The 22,023-nt window shown below is 45.0% G+C and overlaps 6 protein-coding genes across 6 annotated transcripts; 2 read left to right on the top strand and 4 right to left on the bottom strand.

Moving 5' to 3' along the window:
* Positions 1 to 120: 120 nt before the first annotated feature.
* On the top strand, positions 121 to 1,068 carry BHQ10_006369 (uncharacterized protein; the record flags this gene model as incomplete). Its single annotated transcript, XM_040878947.1, has 2 exons — positions 121 to 238; positions 290 to 1,068. 2 exons carry the CDS (start codon positions 121 to 123, stop codon positions 1,066 to 1,068), a joined length of 897 nt encoding a protein of 298 aa, XP_040734873.1.
* A 185-nt stretch (positions 1,069 to 1,253) lies between these two features.
* On the bottom strand, positions 1,254 to 2,480 carry BHQ10_006368 (uncharacterized protein; the record flags this gene model as incomplete). Its single annotated transcript, XM_040878946.1, has 1 exon — positions 1,254 to 2,480. The coding sequence occupies one exon, from the start codon at positions 2,478 to 2,480 to the stop codon at positions 1,254 to 1,256; it is 1,227 nt and encodes a 408-aa protein (XP_040734872.1).
* Positions 2,481 to 3,531: 1,051 nt separating this feature from the next.
* Positions 3,532 to 5,425, bottom strand: BHQ10_006367 (uncharacterized protein; the record flags this gene model as incomplete). The annotated part of the gene is made up of 3 exons (XM_040878945.1): positions 3,532 to 4,565; positions 4,617 to 5,044; positions 5,112 to 5,425. 3 exons carry the CDS (start codon positions 5,423 to 5,425, stop codon positions 3,532 to 3,534), a joined length of 1,776 nt encoding a protein of 591 aa, XP_040734871.1.
* Positions 5,426 to 6,718: 1,293 nt separating this feature from the next.
* On the bottom strand, positions 6,719 to 8,396 carry BHQ10_006366 (uncharacterized protein; the record flags this gene model as incomplete). The annotated part of the gene is made up of 4 exons (XM_040878944.1): positions 6,719 to 7,070; positions 7,135 to 7,779; positions 7,843 to 8,104; positions 8,168 to 8,396. The coding sequence occupies 4 exons, from the start codon at positions 8,394 to 8,396 to the stop codon at positions 6,719 to 6,721; spliced, it is 1,488 nt and encodes a 495-aa protein (XP_040734870.1).
* Positions 8,397 to 16,589: 8,193 nt separating this feature from the next.
* Positions 16,590 to 18,199, top strand: BHQ10_006365 (uncharacterized protein; the record flags this gene model as incomplete). Its single annotated transcript, XM_040878943.1, has 2 exons — positions 16,590 to 17,132; positions 17,198 to 18,199. 2 exons carry the CDS (start codon positions 16,590 to 16,592, stop codon positions 18,197 to 18,199), a joined length of 1,545 nt encoding a protein of 514 aa, XP_040734869.1.
* Positions 18,200 to 19,179: 980 nt separating this feature from the next.
* Positions 19,180 to 21,661, bottom strand: BHQ10_006364 (uncharacterized protein; the record flags this gene model as incomplete). The annotated part of the gene is made up of 5 exons (XM_040878942.1): positions 19,180 to 19,760; positions 20,372 to 20,696; positions 20,757 to 21,027; positions 21,099 to 21,519; positions 21,580 to 21,661. The coding sequence occupies 5 exons, from the start codon at positions 21,659 to 21,661 to the stop codon at positions 19,180 to 19,182; spliced, it is 1,680 nt and encodes a 559-aa protein (XP_040734868.1).
* Positions 21,662 to 22,023: the final 362 nt, after the last annotated feature.

Here is a 22,023-nt window from a genome sequence, read left to right as displayed (position 1 = left end):
ATGTCAAGGTGGGATGTGTTGAAGGAGAAAAAGAGCAAGTGTCCATATCTACTCTGCAAGTTAGAATGCCATGCGCCTTTTTCTACTCTGATTTGCAAATTTCAAGACGACTAAAGAAAAATGGCGGACATTGACCTGCATAGCATATGTGCGAATCTTATTCAAATCGCAAAACTAGGTGGGAAAATCGTTGTATCAGCAAAGCCAGACTCATCAACAATCTCGAACAAGAAAAACAGTCCGTATTTTATGAACTTTAAACAGAAGATACATAGCTAACATCTCACAGCCGCCGACATAGTCACACAAACCGACAGCACCGTTGAGAAGTTCATATTCGACCATCTCACAACTCAATATCCCACATTCGCCTTCATCGGCGAAGAAACCTACAAAGCCGGCGTACCCCTAACTCCCCAGCCAACATTCATCGTAGACCCCATCGACGGAACATCCAACTTTGTGCATTCCTTCCCAGCGGTATGCATTTCAATCGGTCTCGTCATTGACAAACAACCCGCCGTCGGCGTCGTCTACAACCCCTTCCGAGACGAGCTATGGTATGCAATAAAAGGGAACGGAGCATTTACCCAACAAGGCTTTAACGCAGAAGTGAGAAGACTTCCAATAACCACACCCCTACCTCTCCACGGGTTAGGCCCGGCCTGCATCGGCATAGAATGGGGTAGCGACCGCGAAGGTCCCAACTTTGAGTTGAATCTCAAAGTCTTCACGGCCCTCGCTCGTACAGCAGCCACAGGCGGCAAATTTGTCAATTCCCTTCGCTGTACAGGGTCCGCGGCTATAACGATTTGCAGAGTTGCCGCGGGCCAGCAAGATGCATTTTGGGAATGCGGTTCTTGGGCTTGGGATGTTGCTGCTGCATGGTGCGTGTTGGCTGAGGCGGGTGGTGTGATGGTTGATGGGCATCCTGGGGTATGGAACCCGCCGGTTGATAATAGGAGATATCTTGCGGTCAGGCCGGCGATGGAGGGGCAGAGAGAGTTTGTGGAGGAGTTCTGGGAGGTTATTGGTGAGGACCGGTCTACGTATGGACCTCCGGAGTAGGTGGCTCGTTTTCTGTTCTTTACGATTCTGAACAGAATTGAACGGTTGTATCTTATATAATCGAAAACATGTCTTAGAGCATCATATTTTCTCTATAGTGAACGAAAAACAAGAAGAAAAATGTACTATTCTATATGTATATCTACAAACTGGAAGACAAAGCGTGTTTTGATATGAAACAATGTCTATGACGCTCTTAACAATGGACCATTTTTAAAGGCTGGAATAACCTTAAATTCCAATGTTGGCGGAATATGATCCTGATTCCAATATGTCGTCGCATGTCGGAACCAATGTGCATATGTTCCAGGAACATCGTCTGAGCCAGGATTCGCTCGCCATAGAGATCCCAGCGTAGACTTGAACACTCGCAAGATTAATCCATGGGCTAGTTTGAATCCAAAACTTCTCTGTAGACAGCCTTCTACAACCTCTCTGGCTTCCTTTTGTTGCGCACTTTCGGGCTCACCGGGTTTCGGAAGTGAGAGTGACATCAAATCGAATGCCTTTTGACCATCCCAGTTTGTGAATTCGTTTATCAGCTGAGAACCCTCCATAAATTCAATTCCGTAGACATGATCTGCCACATATTGAGGTCCATTCCATCCATCCTCCTCGTCGATAAGTCCCATCACCATAGTCAACACCTGCCCTTGAATGATATAATCCGTCAACAAACGACTAACGTCCTCCGGACCGATGACCTTATCATCTTCGATGATAGTAGAACCAATGCGCATCAATGGCACCTCTTTCAACAACGGACTACTGTGCATCCCCTCTGTACTCGTCTTCCCGCCATCCGCGGCCCATAACTCAAGAAGAAGCCGATGACACCTTGCAAATAGCGGGTTATTCCGATTGGAAGCAAGAAAGTAATTTGTCAAACTACGATCGGCCACACCTCCAGCATTATACGAAACGACCTCAAACTGCGACTCGGGGTTGCCGATAGTCTCGTCCCAGAGACGATTCAAATCTCCGATTTGGATCAACCCTACATCCGCATAAACGCCGCCGTATTTGAGTAGCAGCGGCCATCGCACGAGATCAGAGGTATGTTGAGGCGCATAATCCCCACCAATCGTACCATCCACAAACGCGCGAGGAAAAGTCCCCGGATCCGAAATGTCCAGAAAATTGGCAACGTTGAGTGGCGATGAAGGCTGTCGGTCAAGGACACGCACTATCCAGCCATTTTTTGACAAACGTCGGTGCCACGCACGCACATTGCGTTGTGTGTATGGATGCATGTTCTTGTAGCCGCTGTGCCAGAAGAACCATATATTTTTCTCATTGGTGACTGTTTTGGGGTTGAGAAGATCTTGATCGACTTCCTCATCGGGTCGAAGATCGAGTAGATGGTCGGGTATTTTGTGCAACCCTGCTGGAATGGGATATGATGGATCCATGCTGTGTAATAGGTGGGTGTTTGATATGTCAAGTGGTACAAGCGGCATCAATGGGGCACTGCTGGTAGTTTGTGAGTGAACGGCTAGCGATAATCGGTCTATAAAGAAGTTGAGTCTTCTGTTTCTATTGACAATAAGGACATGGAACACTGAGTGGATTGGCTCTTTTATATTGTCAACTTGAGCCTGAGGCTATCTCAGGATCAAAATCGACAGTGGATCCCCATTGTAGAGAGAAGATCTAATGAGCGCGTCTCATTGGCTAGTATTTGAGCTTAGAAAGAATGACTCATGATGACAGACAATGATTGGCTTTTAGATCCATTCTCTAGTCCAAGAACAGTAAGCATTAACAGCTCCTTTCCATATACGGACTAGATTTGGATATCTTCAACCTGATTGGCTGATATTGGATTCATACATCTCTTACCCTTAGAGAAGTCGTAGTGGCCTATGTGTAAATTTGTGGCTTTGAGTGAGCCAGAAAGCTGCGATAAATTCCTACCTGTACAAGTTCAACGGGATGACTGTCGCGGGAAGCAGTACATAGGTAATTATACAAACTTGATTTTGATGTAAGCGTGGTTAAGGTGCAGAAATGATACGGACTATCATATATCGTTATGATAGCCTGGATGATATTGGTAAAAGGGTGTGAAAATACCATCAATTCATAGGAAATATCCTCTAATATCAACTCAGACAGAGTGGAATATCGAATTAGCTATTTCCAATTCGAAAGTAGAAGAATTCGCAACATTTGTAAAGCTACAAGCAAATCCCTAGTATGACGCTCCAAGACTGACTGAATGGAATACAACATCAACACACAGGACGCGCCAACAACCATGAATTGACTAAAATTAGGTGAGACTCGCTTGCCAATCGAGTGCTTGGTCTAGATGGACGTGGCTTATCTTCGGCACTCTCGCGTACGAGAGCTGACTGATCATTGTCTCTCATACACGGAATTTAAAAGGAGGATTTAAATCGATTAGGCGACAAATTCGCAAGTTTTTATACTTTTATACGTATATTAGTTACAGAAGACTCAAGCATTGATGACGGGGATATTCCGCTCCATATAACCACTCCAAGTTGGCAGACTTCGCTTCCAAGGTGTATCAGACGACAGCTGTAGATCCTCAATAGCACTCGCATACTTGATTAGAGTCGCTTCTGAGAATGCAGTACCCATGAGAGCAAGTCCATACGGCATTTTTGATACCTTGTTGATTCCAGCGGGTAAGGTAACTACTGGATAACCTGCCTGGGCTGCGATTTCGTACGTAGGACCGAAGTCAGGAGGCACCAGAAGAGCAGTTAGATTGTGGCCGTTGTAATTTAACGCTGCGTCGATACCATCTTCTCGACTGGTGCGTTGGCAGTAGGTCAATGCTTGCCAGTAAGTTTCATTCATGACACCTTTAGTTGCCAGGGACGCGAGGAACCCGTCTTGGCCAGATGCAAAAGCCGGGTTCACACCAGGAATACCACCCTCGGTTCCGGCGTTATCGTCGTTGTACTTTACTATGTCTTCGAGCGACCGTATGTTGGTGTTTTCCAGCTCGGAAAGGTAAGTCTTGATGTTATTGTAGAAGTCCACCTTCACATACGTGTACTCTGACTGATTGGGATATCCACGCTGAGCTCCATAATCCCAGTTCCACCCCTGGGGATCGACGATATCTTTGTAGTATGGAAGTTCTGTCCCATTAATAATGTTGGCCCCTGCAGAACGAATAAGGTCCAAAAGCTCAAGCAGCTGGGCGTTTTGCGCTGGATCGTTGTACTGCCAAAATGACAGCCACGGAAGCCCAAACACAGCACCTTTAAGTGCCGATTTGTCCTTCAAGAATTGGGAGTATCCTCCTTTGGGTGTCTTGCCTTTCTGAGCTAGTGTATAGTTGTCGCGCTGGTCGATTCCATATATTGCATCCAACACATATGTGGCATCGCGTACTGTTTTCCCGAAGGCGCCTACAGAATCCTGGTGGATTGACTCCGGAATAACACCCGCCCGAGATGTGAGACCGACGGTAGGTTTGATACCGACAATTGCGCATCTCTCAGCGGGGTTGATGACTATATACGTTAGCTTATCAACGATAGACAAGTCCAACGGTATAGGCTCACCGCTGCCATCAGTCTCAGTTCCTAAAGCAAAAGGTACTTGATTGGAGCTGACAGTAACGCCAGAGCCTGTACTACTTCCGCCAGGATTAACAGTAAAGTTGTATGGATTTCGACACTGTCCACCGCGCCCCGAGTAGCCCTCGGAGTAGTCATTGGAACGCATATCTGCCCATTCACTGAGGGCAGCCTTACCTAGAAGCACCGCACCAGCTTCCCGTAGGCGATACACGACATGAGCATCTCGTGGAACTACAGATCCCACTAGGGCCCAACTACCAGCTGTGGTCTCCATTTTGTCTTTGCTGGCAATATTGTCCTTGACCACAAAGGGGATACCATGTAGCGGTCCTCGAACCGTTCCATTCTGGCGTTCCGCGTCCAAAGCTACCGCAATATTCATTGCATCAGGGTTGAATTGTAGGATAGCACTTGCGATTTTTTTCATTTTAGTAAAGAAAACCTGGGTTGTTCTGAAGGTATAATTCAAGAACTCACTTCAAATAGGGCTGCACTTGGTAAATTCGTTCATAGTAGCACTTGAGTAATTGAACACTGGTCAAGTTGCCCGAATTGAATGCGGCTTGAATATCATCAATAGTGGCTTCTTCCAGCTTGAAACCATTACACAAGCGCATTGGAAATAGATCGGTGCCATTGACGCCAATCTTGGGAAAATCGTACGGATAAGGTTGATTGTCAATTTGCTGGGTTACCAGAGTATCATTTTTAGGGCCATTTGACGCGCTGGATAGACCTATCAGCCCCGACGCAGCAATGGCAGTGGTCAACACGCGTGATCGCAACTGCATAATATAAAAACCCTTTGTAAAAATTCCCAGTGACTGAAACAACCTCGCACAGACGATATTAATTGAAGCTAGTCAGCGTCAGAGATAAGAGAAACAACACGCACGAAGTAGTTTATTCCTGGCTGCAAGGGACTCGGAAGCGATCGGAAAATAAATACGAGCCTTTTGATGCCCTGGCAGATGAGGGGAAGGTAGCATACTAGCACCGTCTGACTGCGCCCACATTCAATGTTTATAAACGAAGATTTGAAGATACCTAGGTAGATTAATGCTTAAAGAATATTGCAGACGCTAATTGACTAGTCTAGGTACACAATGTACTCAGATCTCCGTTCTAGATTTCTTTGCATTCTGGAGAACTGGATTAGTTGAAATACGAAAAGGCCGATTATCGCATGGAATATATGAAGACCCAATTTCGATTCGGGATCAATTATTTTAACCCGTGCCTCCAGGGCAGAAGGATCACACAAGATCCGCTCATTTGAACCTAGGACCGTCATGTTCTCATGTCGACTATTCTCTCAGATATAGCATCTGCCTGGCCCAGGCGGTCGGCCAGCTTCCGTCGGGCTTGAGCTTAGACTATCTCACCAAATCACGAGATCGATCTGCCAAAATCGCTATAATCTGTGTCGGCTCCTTGACTGTCGTGGTCGTCATTGCTAGGTGCTACGCCAGAGTGTTTATGGTCAAAAGCTTTGGATTGAATGACATGTTAGCCGTGTTCACCATAGTACGGTTGCTCTTGACTTGCCCGGAAGTTGGAACAAGATTATTAATCCTCCTTCATTCGCAGCTCTTTTTTATCGCAATAGTTGCACTATGTATAGTTTTAATCGATCTGGGCAGTAGCCAGCGCATTGACTACATTCAGTTCGTCCTAAGTCCTGCACAGGTCAGTCAGACTGAGGTACTCGACTTTGTCATGCATATTTTTTATACAGTCGCTCTGTTTGTGTGTCGTCTGTCGGTCCCGTGTTCTTTCACTGTCTTACGTCGCATCACTCCAAAATATCTGTGGCTATCAGAGTCGGTGCTGTTTTTCTTATAATTGCCTATCCAGCACATTTCTTCTTCTCGTCTTCCATCGTGTTTCCGTTACTGGTCTCTGCCCGTATGCACGGTTCTCTATTTCGCCCTCTTTGAATCTTGTTTAGTATAGTGCCAGGGGCGTCTAGGAGATGCAGAAACATTATAGACACAAATATCTGGGAGCTTTCTTGAATCACTTTCTGTTCCGATGTGAGAAAAAGAATGGTAAATGCAAACTTGTCATTTCCGTAAATTTATCTAGTACCACCATCTAAAATCAGGGTTGGCAGGACCCTCCCTCAACCTTTCTGTTGGGACATCCTGAGCCCTCAGGGTGACGCCTTGCTTCACATTCCGTCGCTTATTGTCAATAATCATCCAGGCACCTAGTATCAATGTCAAGACAAAGCCAGTTCCTCCAAAAGCAGCAGTTGTGATGAGAGCCGGTATGTATTTTGGTGCATCCTGACTCCGGAAGATATTTGAACTGACCACACCCATCAAATTAGCCAGAGGGACACCAATGCTTGTCAAAGCAACGCGTTTCCTTTCACTCGCGATATTGTTGTTGTACCAAACATCTAGCAAAACAGACGGTGCTGATGTGCCCCTTAAATGCGCGTCAGTATAAAACTCCAGGACCTCGTAGATGGTGAGAGATTGATCTCGCTTACCAGGTCATCATAAAGGAAGCAAAATATGCAAGATTAATATCATGCTCGACATCAATGGCGACATAAATAATGAATCCAACAAATGTGAAGAGAAACCCCAATGCAACGAATGGAAATCTCCACCGGGTCCTGTCACTGAGAAATGCCAAGATCAGAAGCATAACAGCTCCCGATACGTTAGGGGCAACTGTGTAGAGATTTGTCTTGACAGTGCTGTATCCTAGTCGATTGATGATTTGCGGCAAGAAAAGCTGAACAGATTGTAATGGAACACCCAAGCAGACCTCGATACTCAGAATCACCCAAGTTGTAGGATGTTTGAAGATGGTGAATGCCTCGCGCACATCAAACTTCTCATTGACGATAGAAGAACTATCAAGTCGCATTCTTTCGTACGCGAGTGCTTTCTCTGGTGCGGTGAGAAAGCTGGCCTCCGATGCAGACCTCGGCAAATACCAGACTGCGAAGATGGCGACGACGATAGTACCCGCGCCTTCTATGAGGAAAAGGTAGCGCCATGAGGCCAGTGCACCGGACTGAATGTGAAAAACACCAAAAGCAAGCAGGCCTGAAAAGGCAGAAGCAATACTCTGGGCTGCGTAGAAAATTGCAAGGCGCCTTGCTAATTCTCCTCGACGATAAAACCTGTTTCCCACGCCGTCGTTCTTTAGTATTCTGGAATTGAGCCTGCAGATTAGGAATCCTTACGTGGTCAGATAATATATTACGAGAGGGAAGAAAGCGCTCTCTGACATGCCCAAGAACCATCGAATCGCGAGAAGGCCTCCGAAGTTGTAGACTGCGACGACAAGGAGCGTGCAGACACCAAAGCACAACATCATGCAAGGCAAAACACGGTTAGGACCATACATCTTTCCCAGAATTCCAAGAAATGGGGCCGTCAAGACATATGGAATGAAGAAGATGCTCAATATCAGGTTGTACTGGTTGCCGTGTAGATGGAGGGTTTCTATACAAAGCAACGCGTGTTAATCACTAAACATCAGCTCTACGGAGAGCCCAGTCCACGTACTTTCCAAACCTGCAGTCTTAGCGTTCCCAAGGTTTGATTTATCCAGACTGTTGAAGAGATACATGACCGCTAATACAGGGAGAATGCGGAGGTCGAACTTCCAGACAATACTCCGTTCAGCCTGAGGGTCTATGGACTCGCCGACCTCTGAACTCTGCACAATAGTCTTCGCCTCATCGTACAACGGTGGTTTCCCCAAGGCCTGTTCAGAAGCTTCGGTGGTCAACATTTTCGGCGATGGCTAAGAATGCTGGTCTGGCCGCGGCGTGGTCGGAGTGATGTTGAGCTCAAATAAGATCGACCGCGAGCCCTCGCTGTATATTATATACCGACATTCTCCCGCGTCCTGAATGTTGATAGGATAAGGGCTCGTGTAGACTGACCTGTGCGTCGTTGTCTGTCGCGATCTTATCAGAACACATATCTCCGACACCGGCCGGGTGGATCTACGCTGTATGGGAGAATCATAAAATTTGTCACTCGGATAGCGCAAAACTTTATCAGCCAAGACATTCTTTTTCCGACATCCAGTAAACGCCTGGTCAGCTTTTGTCAGGAACACAGTGCTACTGCACTCGCTTTCTTGTCTGTTTATTAGAGAGACCCATCCGGAGCTATAATTATGTGTGCCCGATACTGTAATTTCCAGCATGGTGGCTGGCGTTTAATGGATCGACACCCGGAGAAAGTCACGCTTGACATTCTGGTTGGTCAGAGATAACGTTTGGCCCATACAGCCTTGGAAATTCCCTGTCAATTCTCAAGCACTTCGAGAGACACTGATTTTATCAGACACACGCTGCTGTTTTCAACTCCAATTCTGGCTGATGCGGAGCTCCGTCCAATTGCGGCTTATCTCACCTCCATACTATTCTCTGTGTTTGTTTGTGGGTGCATGCATCCTTATCGAAAAAGAATTTGGTTAACAATACATCCCTCTATTAATTAAAGTTAAAGTTACATAAGATTGTTCGCAAAAGGGGCTTGGACCGCTTAGAGTGCGATTAGGCGCGAGGCGAAGTCGTTTTCTCAAGCTAAGATACCCACAGAATAATAGATTAGATTCCCCGAAATTGGCTTTTTCAATACCCCGTAAAGCTTGGTTCCTCCGTTAGTTTTAATTTACATACCTTATCGGTAAAAATTGTCACTTTTTTTTAAGTTATTACGTAGTATAAGCTCAGCTTATCCACCGCATTTAGATGGAAAGTTGCCATAGTAGAGATTTGTCTCGCGCACCTTTAATTAAGGCTTATGTATAACTTTGGTCAATATCATGAATGAAGATATTATATTATAACTATGACACTTGATATTTACGGTCAATAAGATGATTCTCGCTTCCATGAGCTTAGCATAATTTACGTATCAGGTCATCGATGAGAGTCTTAATTATTAACAGCGGCAAGGCATCATCGACAATTCTTTCTAGCAAAGGTGCCGTAAATACTATGCTCATAGTCCTGATTAGATTTATATCCTTCGAAGAGTGCGGTCGTAAAGAGTTTTTTTATTAAGAAAGCAAAAAGATGAAGAACAGCAGAGATTACACCCAAGGCGAATACACTAACAAATCAATTAGCAGTTTCATGAGCCTTAGAAGTACTATCCTCCAGAAGAAATCCGGGTCAATGGAATTAATTGCCAATAGTTTTCCACACGCAGGATAGCATTGATGAGCTCCATATACACCAATGTTAAACGAGATGCTTCCATAGGACAGGATGGCTTACGAGTTAGATATAGCATTACATGATTGTGACGGTGGCCAATCCTTTGCATTCGATGCTTACTAGGTGCGCCTATCTACGAAGAATAACCAGCATGAAGAAGGAAAGAAGAAGAAAGATAGCACTCCTCTGCGCGCAGCTCCTTTAAATGATCCTTTGCATGTATAGAGCTTCCCAATACAGTACCGCTCAAGGCGCAAGCCCTATCTCGAGATAATGGGGAAAGGCTCATAAGGTGACACGGTACGGAAACCTCCGTTCCATAGCTGTTGAGGTGTCAAGCCGCAGGGCTGGCTGTCACAGGGATCTTCCTCTATTTGACCTTTATTTGAACCGTAATTCTCCCATGGCTTTTAGTACTCCTCATACTAGCCCGTTATCAAAGCAGTCTAGAATCGCTAAGATAGTTTAGCGACTGCTATTAATATAAGGTCAAGCAGATAGATAAGACGTCAAGAGACAAAGTATATGAATTTAGATTTTTAACAGTGTGAATAGGATACACATAGAGAGGACATAGTTTCGTGGTAATATCTACATAGTAGTAGGAAGTGCTATAAGATCTCCTCTATTGTTGTTCTCCACCACTCGCAAAATTGCTAAATTAGTTTAGACTAGAATAAGGATTGCGATTTATTAAAGACAGTGTCTTTTCAGAGTTCAAAAAGATGGTAGTATGGGGCATAAAGCTAATTTGCGATATTGCAACAAGGATAATAACAGATCCAATCCCGAACCTAATGATGATTTGTAAAAATAGTCTATGTTTCTGTCAATGTAGCAAAGTACTGTACTCAAAAGTCGTAGGTAGCTTGTACCGAAAGGGATGATTGGATTAGGAAATGTCACAATGCGAAGCCCATCCATAAGTTGATTTTCGCATGCAGTCGCTGCACATACAGAGTTACGGTCATTCAGCACTAACTTACATTAATTTGAGACGTATGACGCTACATTTTAAGCCAATGATAATGTATAAGTATTTTTCAGCTTAAGCAGGCTAGTGGGCCTACCTTCCTGGCCTTTTACCCTTCTGGTGCCTAACAGTTGTGCGCGCATGAATCCGAGGATTATATGGCGCAATATTCTTCTACTAGAGCGGAGACTTATTTACTTCTGATGTTTTCCTTTAGCACTTTTACACTTCCTATTTAGGCAAGACTGCTAAAATTTACGCGAATGAGGGTCGCAGAGGGTTAGTGAGGCTGACCCTCTAGAAACCCTGCGAGAGTTGAGGGTCGGGTGAGAACGCAGACTGCAAGATAGCAATTTACGAGTCGGGCAGCAACAGGGTAGAGCCTTCTACGCCGGTATGTATTATAAGTAAAATCATTTCGGTTTTAGCTGGAGTTGCATCGCAAAGAATACAATTGGCCCTTCTCTGAGGCAACGGACAGTGTCCGAGTTCTGATAGAATGGTTCATTGTTGCCGGGGCGAAATTTGTTCTCTTACCAACCATAAGCAACAGCCCAATTATCTCCTCGTTTCCAGTTGTCGACGCTGCTACCAGTGCTGTTTGGCCAAGACATTGCTTGCGGACGTCAACACCGGTTATGAGTAGACGCCTGATAACCTCCATATTGCCCATGGCTGCCGCTATTGCTAATAAGGCCTGACTATATTTGTTGTACAGGAAATAAAAGAAATGGGTACATGTTTGCATGAAGGAGCCAGTATTTCTACTTCTAGGCAATCCGTTACTGTATATACAGCAGTTATTCCTCTGGCAATTCAAGTAGCATCTTAGCCAGAACAAGGGGATAAGTAGGGTAATGGGGGATTAGTGAAAGAGTACAGAGTATATTACAGGTTAGATACCTTCACCGCAATTTTCTTTTTGTTTCTACTGAAGGATACAAGCTGGTAATATTACGAAGTAGAATAACAGTGATAGATGCAAACATCTAATTCGCTGGTATTATTACAACCAGATAAAGAGGGGCTGAAGAAAGCTCCAGCCTTGCTTCAAATAAACGAACAAGGCACAGTGCAAGGCAGAGTGCAAGGCACCCCTCATGGCTTAGTATCTTGCAACATCCTTCAGCATTTGTTCGAGAGCCGCAAAGAAACAATATATCGTTAAACTTTCCTATTATCTCTCAAGTCAGCAATTTCTGCACATCAAAAAAAAGCAGTGAAAAAAAGGGAACCTGTGCTAAGTTATTGGCCAAATGGCTGAAGCTATAACTGTGCTGGGTGTAGCTGCTGCAGCTATCCAATTTGCAGAGATAGGCTATAAGGTTATCTCCAAATGCAGTTTTCTTGTTAAAAAAAGCCGAGAATATCCGGAATACCTTCGAAGAACACACATTCAAGTGCAACATCTCATGTATCTGGCAAAAGTGGCTGCAGCGAATATAGATACGTCTGAAGTTGTTATACCCTCTGAATTATTGTGTGCCACCAGTGAGCACCAACAAACCCAATGTGTGACAAATCACTCGGAACCTCTTGCGGCGACGCCCTTTCAACTGGAGAATATCTGGAAGGATTGTTCTCATCAAGCTGAGATTATTGACAAAGCCCTTCAGAGTATGATGCAAGAGATTGAAGGTAGAGGGATATTTGGAAAATGGAAGAAGCTTCGATTACACGAGAAACTATACAGCATTGAAAAAGCTCTTACTGAATTAGAGAGATCCAAGACGACACTGGGATTATGGCTAGGTAACGAGTCCTTGTGTCAGATAGGATATATGCATCACAATTTAGCGATATTGCATAATGCAATTATGCAGTCCCGTAAGCGATCTTCAATTTCACTCGGATTACTTATTCTGACTACCATCAAGAGAGACCTTTATCTCATACGTTCGAAGAATATCACGAGAATGCCGAGGATACAGTCTTAACTACTATTCAGGTAGCACCAGCAGCCAAGACTTCAAATGTCAAGACATATGACAAACACAGCATTTATACTGATTCCGTAAGTTTTCTTTCGTATCGATGAGTGATAAAGCTAAGTAGCCTATAAAGCAGAGAAATAGTGGGGATACGACGCATAGCATGGCCATGCGATATTCAACAAACCAAGAATGGAGTTTAAGCAAAGCAAAATATTCCCCTTCAGGCCAAAGAAGACAGTATATCGATGCTTCTAATGGATTGTACTCTAATGTCACGAAGACTGAATGGATCAAAATGCTCACTCTCGCAGGCAACACTATTATTTTTCAACTTAGAAGCCAGACCAAACGGTCTTTCATGGCAGCTGACGAAGATGACAAAAATATGGATTTGAATATTTACCTACGATTACGGATAGCCTGGCTTTTTGACTTGGTAGAATTGAACTTTTCGCTTCAGCAATATCCAGGTGCTCCGTCAATACAATTTTCGCTAAGGACTCAGACACGACTTAAGCGCTTACCGCTACATGGTTTCTTCATGGATATTTACAGTCGAAGATCACGAAGAAGTCAACTACTACAAGGGAAAAAAGTCCCTTCTGAAGAGGAGCAACTTCGTTTGGCTTCTATCGCACGAAATTTATTGCTGCAAAGTCTTTATGCTGGGGACGTTGCTCCGAATTATATCGATGCACAAGGGCAAACGCTGCTTCATGTATGGCCATAAAGGAGAATCCTTAACAATTATTATGACTAACTTTAATAGCTTCAAGCTAAATTATACACCTCGGGATATGAAACTCTTCTCATAGAGATGATCAAGTTCCTCATATCAATACACGTCGATACTGAAGTGGTCGATGATAATTTTAGGTAAGTCTTAATTGTATACCCGCTTTGAAATGGATATTTAACATTTTCACAGAACTGCACAGAATATACTGTGTGATAAACTTTTGTACTTTCACAGAAATCGGTATACTATCTCACCCACTTTTGCCCATGAAGCTCGGCTACCATGGACTGGCTTTTCGAAGGAAAGGCGCATGAGCGCTCTAGAAATCCTTCAATGTATCTGGGATTGGCCAGAAGCAATACTAGGTGAGTTAGATTCATTTTGTGACGTCACTTCGTGAAATAAACTCGCTTTACGTGGCCTGTACCCGCTGTATCTAATAAATTCACTACGCAGATACAGAATATGAGCATATATGCGATATTGTCCTACGAAAGTCCCTAGACGATCTCCAACTTTTACGAGGTCAGAAGGATCTAGGTTCAGCGCAGAGAGGTGAATCAATTCCTCCCCTACATTTTGCAGTCGCAGCCTCATGGCCTGCAGGAATTGAACTTTTGATTTCTAAGGGCTACTCGGCATTTCAAGTAGATGGGAATGGAAATTACCCTATCGATATTGCGCTTGATGTTGGATGTATTCCTGCTGTCGAGACACTTTTGAAAGGTGACTGTCTGGCATTTCTTGCCCCCAATACGCGAGACGGGGATATAGCTCTGCCTCAGGCATTTCAAAAGGTATCAGAAAGTGATGATACGAGACTTCATGATCTTATCATTGAATGTTTATTGCGGCATAAATTCCTTTTACCAAGATTATTGCCATATCACGACTTAGCGACAATGAGCTGGGCTGATAATATCAAATTTGCACAAAAGCTCTTTATTGCTGGTTTCCAGGATATTGAAGCTTACAATAACTCTGGATATACACCATTAATGGTTGCTTGCAACAAAGGGAATATAAGGATGGCATCATTTTTATTGCAGCACGGGGCTGACCCCTATACATGCCATAAACATGTCGGTCTAAGAGCAGGTCACTTTCTCTGCTATAATGGAAGAAATACCTTCTTTGATACTGGCTATGTGAGAGGATATGGGTTTAGATATAAAGATGATGAGAAACAGCTTCTTGAAGCTGCATTCGATACTTCAATCGATGTAGAATCCAGTTGTCGCTGCTCTCCGGATGGGTTCAGTCCCATCACGTCTTTATTCCAACGAATAAGTTGTCTCGAGAGCATTTATGACGTAAAAGAGAGCTTTCAGAGATTGATTTGCCGTCTTGACTCTTCGCCCGCCGATAGAAAGAGATATTGGCGTGCCTTTATTGTGAGCGAAGCATTTGATCGCCTTGGAATGACTCATACATGCATCAAGCTACACTCCGCAGATCGACTCTTTCCTGATTGCAGCAGAATTGAGATCGAAGATGAGGAAGTAGAATATTTCTTTAGGCTGGAAGAAATAGTTGCTCGATTTGATCTATTTTCAGAGAGATTTGGGGATGATCTCTCTAAATGTGTGGACGAGTTTTTCGACGACCTTGACGGCGATCTTCGACCAAAGGGACCATTCGCAATTGGACCGACATGGACCGATACAGATCCTGACTGTCTTGGTCCGGGAGAACTATTATTTGTAGATTATTTTGAATCCTCCCGAGGGCAGGAGATGAGATATGGTTATAAGGAAATCACCAAAGAGGACGCAATATTACGCTGGTTATTCCCATGACAAATGGTTTCCTGGCGGGCCTTGCTGAGATTGAATTGAACGAATGCGAAGTACTTGAACGATCAAACGTTAAAATGGCGAAGAGGCAGGCTGCTTTTATAATTAACTGGTGTGCTGCCAACGATTACATACCATCATGTCTAAGATTTAGTCTGGGAATGTGCCAACAAGCCAAAGGAATCGGAGAAATCCGAGGTTCGAGCTTGCTGTTGACTCTCTCACCGTTGATTCCTTGTCGATTGTTCTCTGCGCCATTCTGTCGAACTATTTCAAGAATGATTTTATCTCCGCAGCAATGATTGTAGACCAAGACAGAAGTATCGATTTGGGGATATTAGGCGGTACTAAGTACCAACAAAGACGTAAAAAAACTAACGCCGAGACGACAAGGTGGGTATCAAATACTTCTCCCAGGCAAGCACGGATCGCTATCACTGTGACTGCAGTCAATCAGCACTGAACCATTTTGATTACGACCACAGCCACTGGTCGAGAAATGGCCGCTACCTACGCATGAAACGAGCCACCTACGACCTCGTATAAAGTTGACTATTTCGAAACTTCACGGATGGGCAAAAAGCACAGAATGGGCCCTTCGAGGGAGCCGCCACGAAGGCCCACGAGCAGGGCGGAGTCGGAGATTAGCTGAGCTGAGTAGGACGCGAGCATGAGGGAGTTGTAAGGGAGTCAACGTGAGCATCACGGAAGCTGACCTCTTGGCGAGGGAGTAGAGCGCCGGGAGACTTGGCCGAAACGGGAACTGTCAATCGCTGCATTTTCGGAGACAGCTACCTAGTCGTATCTGGTATATGCACAGCCTCTGAAATATTCTCTTGGTCGATTTCAAGCAAGAGATCATGCACAATGCCACGCATACAAGGCTATGGATTATCTTCATTAATAAACGCCTGTTTCCCAATCTGGCAGGCCTCCTCGAGCAATGGGCCTAAAAGGGCCTAGTGGATGGGGGGTACCGATCAGTCAGGAGTATCGTCCAATGGTTGGCTAAGTTTAATTCAGCCACATGGGGCCAAAGCCTCAATCTACAGCGAATTAAATTATGTGAAATCGCAACGGTGGAGACTGCAAGGTTTAAGCTCGAGAAATGGACCAAATCGGGAAACTGGCCTGTCTTCAGGTGCAGGCGAAATGTACGCGGCAGTGCTGTATTGTCTTGAAGAATAGGTAGTATATAAAGATGGAAAATATCCTGCCAGGAGTTGAGCCTCATCCATCTCAATTCCAACATCGCTCATTCTAATCTTCTTGTCTGGTGCTACACCCTATCACACTTTACTTTGACAATGAGTTCACATAAATCGACTGGCGAGCAGAACGGATATTATCCGACTGCTCCACAACAATCGGGAATATACCAGTATCAGGATATGACATACCCCCAGCGACCTACTCATCAGCCTGCTTATCCTTCACGACCACCACAATCAAACAATCCCTACTATGCTTATACACCTACGGCTCCTTCAAGACTATCTGGTTCTGGATATCCAATAAGCACGCCACAACACTATGATACAAACCATTACTATCCGCAACAAGCCACCCAGCACCACCAAGCATATCCCCACTCGTCAGCGGCATATCAGTATCCGCCCGATTCATCGAGATTCAACAATACAGATTATCATCAATCCACGTCAAACATTCCCAATCATGCCCCTCCTGCGTATGACAGCCTGTCCAGTCCGGACGAGGGCTCTCTAGAGCAAGCAGAACCTGTCACATCCGAGCAAGTCCACGATGCAGAAGCGTTCGTCGACGAAGAGACCCTCGGATGGATTCCATCGCAAAAATATTCCCGTCAACAACAACTGAGGCGTTTAGAGGTTCGTTCCCTTATACATCCGCACTAGATTTGATCATCTATATGGAGGGTGCTGACGAACTCCAGAAACCAGTAGTCATTCCCCGCATCGACGTCGCCAGCCGCCTCAAACCCACCCTTCCTTTCCTTCGCGCCTACAGCCCCATCCTCGCCACACACGATATCCACGAACAAGACTTTCTAGCCTTCATCGACAATCTCAACGTCGCCCAAGCCGGTTCTCCAGTCTTCGCAGCCATCGATGCCGCAGGGCAAGGCATCGGATTTGTGCCCTGGCATTGGGCCGCTCTGACCGGTGCGGGAATCCAAATCGCCGCCGGCGTAGGCTCATCCGCCGTATCCATTGTAAGGACAAAACGATTTCTCGCAATCGCAAATGAGAAATATTTCGCTCCCCGGGGGTTGAAAGCTTCGTTGAAAAAGGATGATGACTTGGTAAACTGCTTATTCTCTGATCCGGGAAGTGCGCAGGCGAGAGAATACAGAAAGAAATTACTTGCGCCCGTCGATATGGAGAGTGGGCAAATGGAATTGCGGCAACGGAAAATGGCTGTATTACAGCCACATATCGCCCCGTTGACAGAGCACGTGCTCCCGTCTGAAAAGCAGGGCAATGTTCTGGATAGGATAGCGGCGAGAGGATTGGAGAAGAAGACTAAAAAGATGGAGAAAAAGCTTGCGAAGAGACAACAAAAAGCTGAGAAGAAGCAAGCAAAGATTGAACAGTTGCGTGAGCGGGGTATGCTAGCTGATGATGGGTATCATGCGCGGAGGGTGGTTTATGACGATAACGCGAGCTCAAGTTCATCGGACTCGGATTCGTCGGACGATGAGATGAAGAAAATGGATAGTAGGCTTCAGAAGATGAGACTGGATACAGACATGAGTGATAAGAAGCGTGCCAAGCTTCAAGCCAAGATCGATGAGGATCGGTACAAGTACCAGAAAAAGTACCAGAAAAAGTACGAGAAACAAGTCGCAAAGGCCGATCGACGAGCTGACAAGGCGAATGAGAAAGCTGAGAAGAATGTCAAGAGGATGGAGTATATCGTCATTGAAAACCTTTGATTTGGGTGTTCTGCAGGCGGACAAAAAGTCATGTAGCAACAATACGTGCTGGATTGGTCCTTGAAGCTGGTTGAAGATTGAGCAAATACTTTGCAGTTGCCCATCTCCCACTTTTGCCGTCTTGGATTTGCTGTAATACGTCCTGGATCCAAAGACCGATCGATGGCTCCTTGCATCCGACAGCAGCATACGCCATACGCAGCGGATATAATATAAAAAAGCTGCCGGCACCTTGTCGCATGCTCTGCAAATGGTACTCGACACTGCGGCAGATATCAATACCAGACGCGTGCGTCTTGTCAAAATTGACTGGAGGATGGGCCGACAACGTCGGAAATGCACTCATTGCTATTATACTTTGCGCAAGATTGAGAAGCAATATTATCGTACCGTGATACAAATTTATCGTGTTAGCGTGATAGAGGGTTTTGTATTCTAACACCGTTGTCCAAGCTTGCACCTGTGTGTTGCCATCTCTCATTATAGGAATAAGCGGTGTTGATGCCGGCGCGGGCATCTCGTGGCAGTAGTCCGGATTTTCGAGTTCCCATTGCTCGTTCCATTGTTGCAGGCTGTCTAGGAGATCTGTAATCTTTCCGATAAGATTGGTTAAATCGTTGATTTGATTGACCGTTGTTGAGCTTTGGGCAACGATACGGTCTTTTTCCACGAACAAACCTGGACAATCGGCGAGATGATCAATAAGTCGCTGCATGGCCGTTTTTCTTCCAGGATATGTGCTCCATGGTAAAACTTTCCATCCTGGTTCGGAGAGGACCGTATTTCGTCTTAGAAATAGAGAAGAGAATATGATCGAAGGGCGAGAATTCTCGAATATTCTGAGTGCCGGGAGTGAAGTGAATGATTCTGGACCCCGTAGAGCATACAGCTTTTCTAGACCGACTGTATGGCTAAGCCACCCGTCTTGATGATCTGATATAAGAAACTAAATATAACAAGTCAGTCCGTAATTGCATATACTAATAATTGACAGGGGTGAAACATGCCTCAAATAAAGACATTGTCGCGATCGACTCCAGTAGATCCAGCGACCTATACCGCGATGGATCCCCAAGTGCCCCGTGCACATATTCCAACGATTGTCCATACTGATGAAATCCACGACTCACTAACCGATTCTCTTTGTGCTCAATTCCAAAGAAAGTCGTCGACAGCGCCAAAAACGCCTTGTTCTTTTCCGCTCGATCATCGGATTCCGCCTCATCTTTCGGACTAGCAACTTCATCCGAGTTGAGCCCACCAAAGAGCTTTGAGCGGGTGTATTGGATGAATACATCATTCAAATTGAGTGGCATGGGTGTAGATAATAAATTTGTCACGAACGTAAAATCCTGTACTTTATTATGTGGGAAAGAGCGAGGAATAAGTTCCATCGGCTCCTGAACATCTGCAATATTCGGAGTTGTCCCCGGCGAAGCATTGGCGGAAGATGAGATGTTGTGTCGTTTCTGACCATCGAATTGGATGAAGGTAATGTCGGGGTACCCACTGCACTCCAGATTTGCTTTGATGCATCGTAGACAGTGCGGTCTTTTCTCATCTAGACAAATCACTTAGTCAATGGGATAAGGTCTCGAAAAGTGGTAGCCTACCGCATTTGACTCGTCGGCGACGGCATTGCCCGCATGCTTTGGATCGTCCCCCTACACCGACCATATTTGTTGCTATGATAGACGCTTTGAAACACACTGCGCGACAAAAAAAACGCGAATAATGCAGTTACAAATTAGAATAATTGGAGTTGAAGATTGAAGAAATTACGCTGACGTCGCAACTCGGATCGGCGCCGAGGCCAACAAACCTTATTCCTGATTTTGTTGTGATTGGTTCACTTGGATTAATCCATTCTGCCAATCAGAGTGTGTAAAATAACAATATTAAATGGCATTGACGCGCAAGCGCACACTACTCCCATTGAATGTTAATTATATTAGTTAAATTATAGGAATAGGTGGTTATAATTACTACACATTCCGGTTCGTCATGAGTCACAATCCGGGAGCATTCCGGACCTCAGGAGTACTCGCGAATGGCTCATAGCCAAGGATTGGTTCATGATATATATATGTTTTGGGTAGTGTCGCGCTCTTCAAGTCAACCACTGATCAAACATGATCCCGAAATCCATGTTTTCTAACTGAACTCCATCACCTATGAAATCCATTGCAATATCGTCCTGGTTCCATGACGGAGCCCAGTTATCAACATTCGAATTGCGCAGGTTGCCATTTCCTGATCCCGAGCTCGATTCAATGACCTCATCAATAACAGTCCTGAAATACTTGGATGCACGCTTAAAGAGAGCATCGCTGCCATTCCTCGGCCTCTCCACAGAGTCGAGATGAGATATGAAGACGCACAGGTTGCGGATGATTTCTGATCGTGGTGTGGTGTAATCGACTGGGATGCCCGATCGAACTTCCGATCGAAGGGTGTCAATCAGAACGCTGGCAGCTGGGAAGCCATATAATTGCATCTTACATGAGACGATTAGCTCGTGGTCTTTCGTTCCTCCACTCCGTTGTACTAAACTTACCGACACAATCAGATCCAGATATATATCCTTCATATTACCACCTTTTCGAGCAAGCAATAAAACCGTCGAAATTAATTGAGAGCTCACAGAGAGTAGTGGTGTATTCGCGGCATGATACTGTCGAACGAGAAGTCTCTGAATGAGAAAGTCATTGTACAGATGTGCAAGATATCCCAAGATGAGCATGTAAACTGTCAACACATTGCTATGATCTGTCCATATGTTTGGTGTAAAGCGGAGGTATGCTGGATGTGAATCCCACATCTCTTTGCTGCGGCGTGAAATGTCTCTTCATCGTCCTATTAGTATATGAAGTAGGCGATTTGAAGGAATGTGACAAACCTCAATTGTTCGGCTGTCTTAGTATTGGATGGCATCAACGAGATATCCAAGATCTCCTCGCGGAACAATGCATTTGAAAATCGTAGTCGAAGCCACACAGCAGACTGGAAGCCCGGCTTGAGACCCCAGCCCTGTTCATCGACGTTTTCCATGGCTTGAGCAAAAACTTCATTGGAAGCACCAAATATCTGATCGTCAATGCATAAAGGAAGACCGCAATCTGAGTGTTTCAAAGGAAGTCGCGGAGGGCGGCCCAAGAAAGTTGCAATGTTCTTGTCGATTCGATACGATGCGGCGAATAGACGTTTTCGCATCTGGCATAGAAATGGTGGAATGTCGGCCGACTTTTTGGTGTCTCTGTGAACTCCAAGAGCGAAAATTCTGGTTGAGAGCTCTCCTAGTTGACTCCACATAATCTCGTCTGCATAAATTTTACCATGTTAGAATAATCCCATTATAAATCGGCAATTAAGATACTTACTTGAGGCACCTTGAATCATGTCGGTCAAAGCCATATTTTCATATACCAGCCACAGCAGCAGGTCGTTTGTGGGCGTCAACATCTTGCACACTTGAAGTATAGTGTCACTTGCCGAATACATTTTCTGAGCAAACTGAGTTCGCGTTTGAGGTTCCCCACGAAGTGTGTATGCACCGGATCCCATTCCATATTGCGTGCTGCGTCCTGCTTGTGAGATTATAATTCCAAGTATTTCAAGGCGGCAATTAGCGCCAATATACAACTTGTGGAAGTCGCATCCTTGGGTCGAAGGTGGTATCTGGAAGGCTTTAGACGTATTATCAATAATCTGCGACGCCAATCGAGATACTCTGCCCGGGAGATACTCTCCAAATAGTTTTGCAATCGATGGCAATGCATTTTGTACAAATGGTGCTGGTATAACTGGAGATGGACTGAGGTTAT

This window comes from Talaromyces amestolkiae (assembly GCF_001896365.1).
Source record: "Talaromyces amestolkiae strain CIB chromosome Unknown scaffold12.1, whole genome shotgun sequence".
In the NCBI taxonomy this organism is placed as follows: Eukaryota; Fungi; Ascomycota; class Eurotiomycetes; order Eurotiales; family Trichocomaceae; genus Talaromyces; species Talaromyces amestolkiae.
The sequence above is the reverse complement of the archived record's forward strand: the minus strand, read 5'-3'. Positions and strand labels throughout refer to the sequence as shown.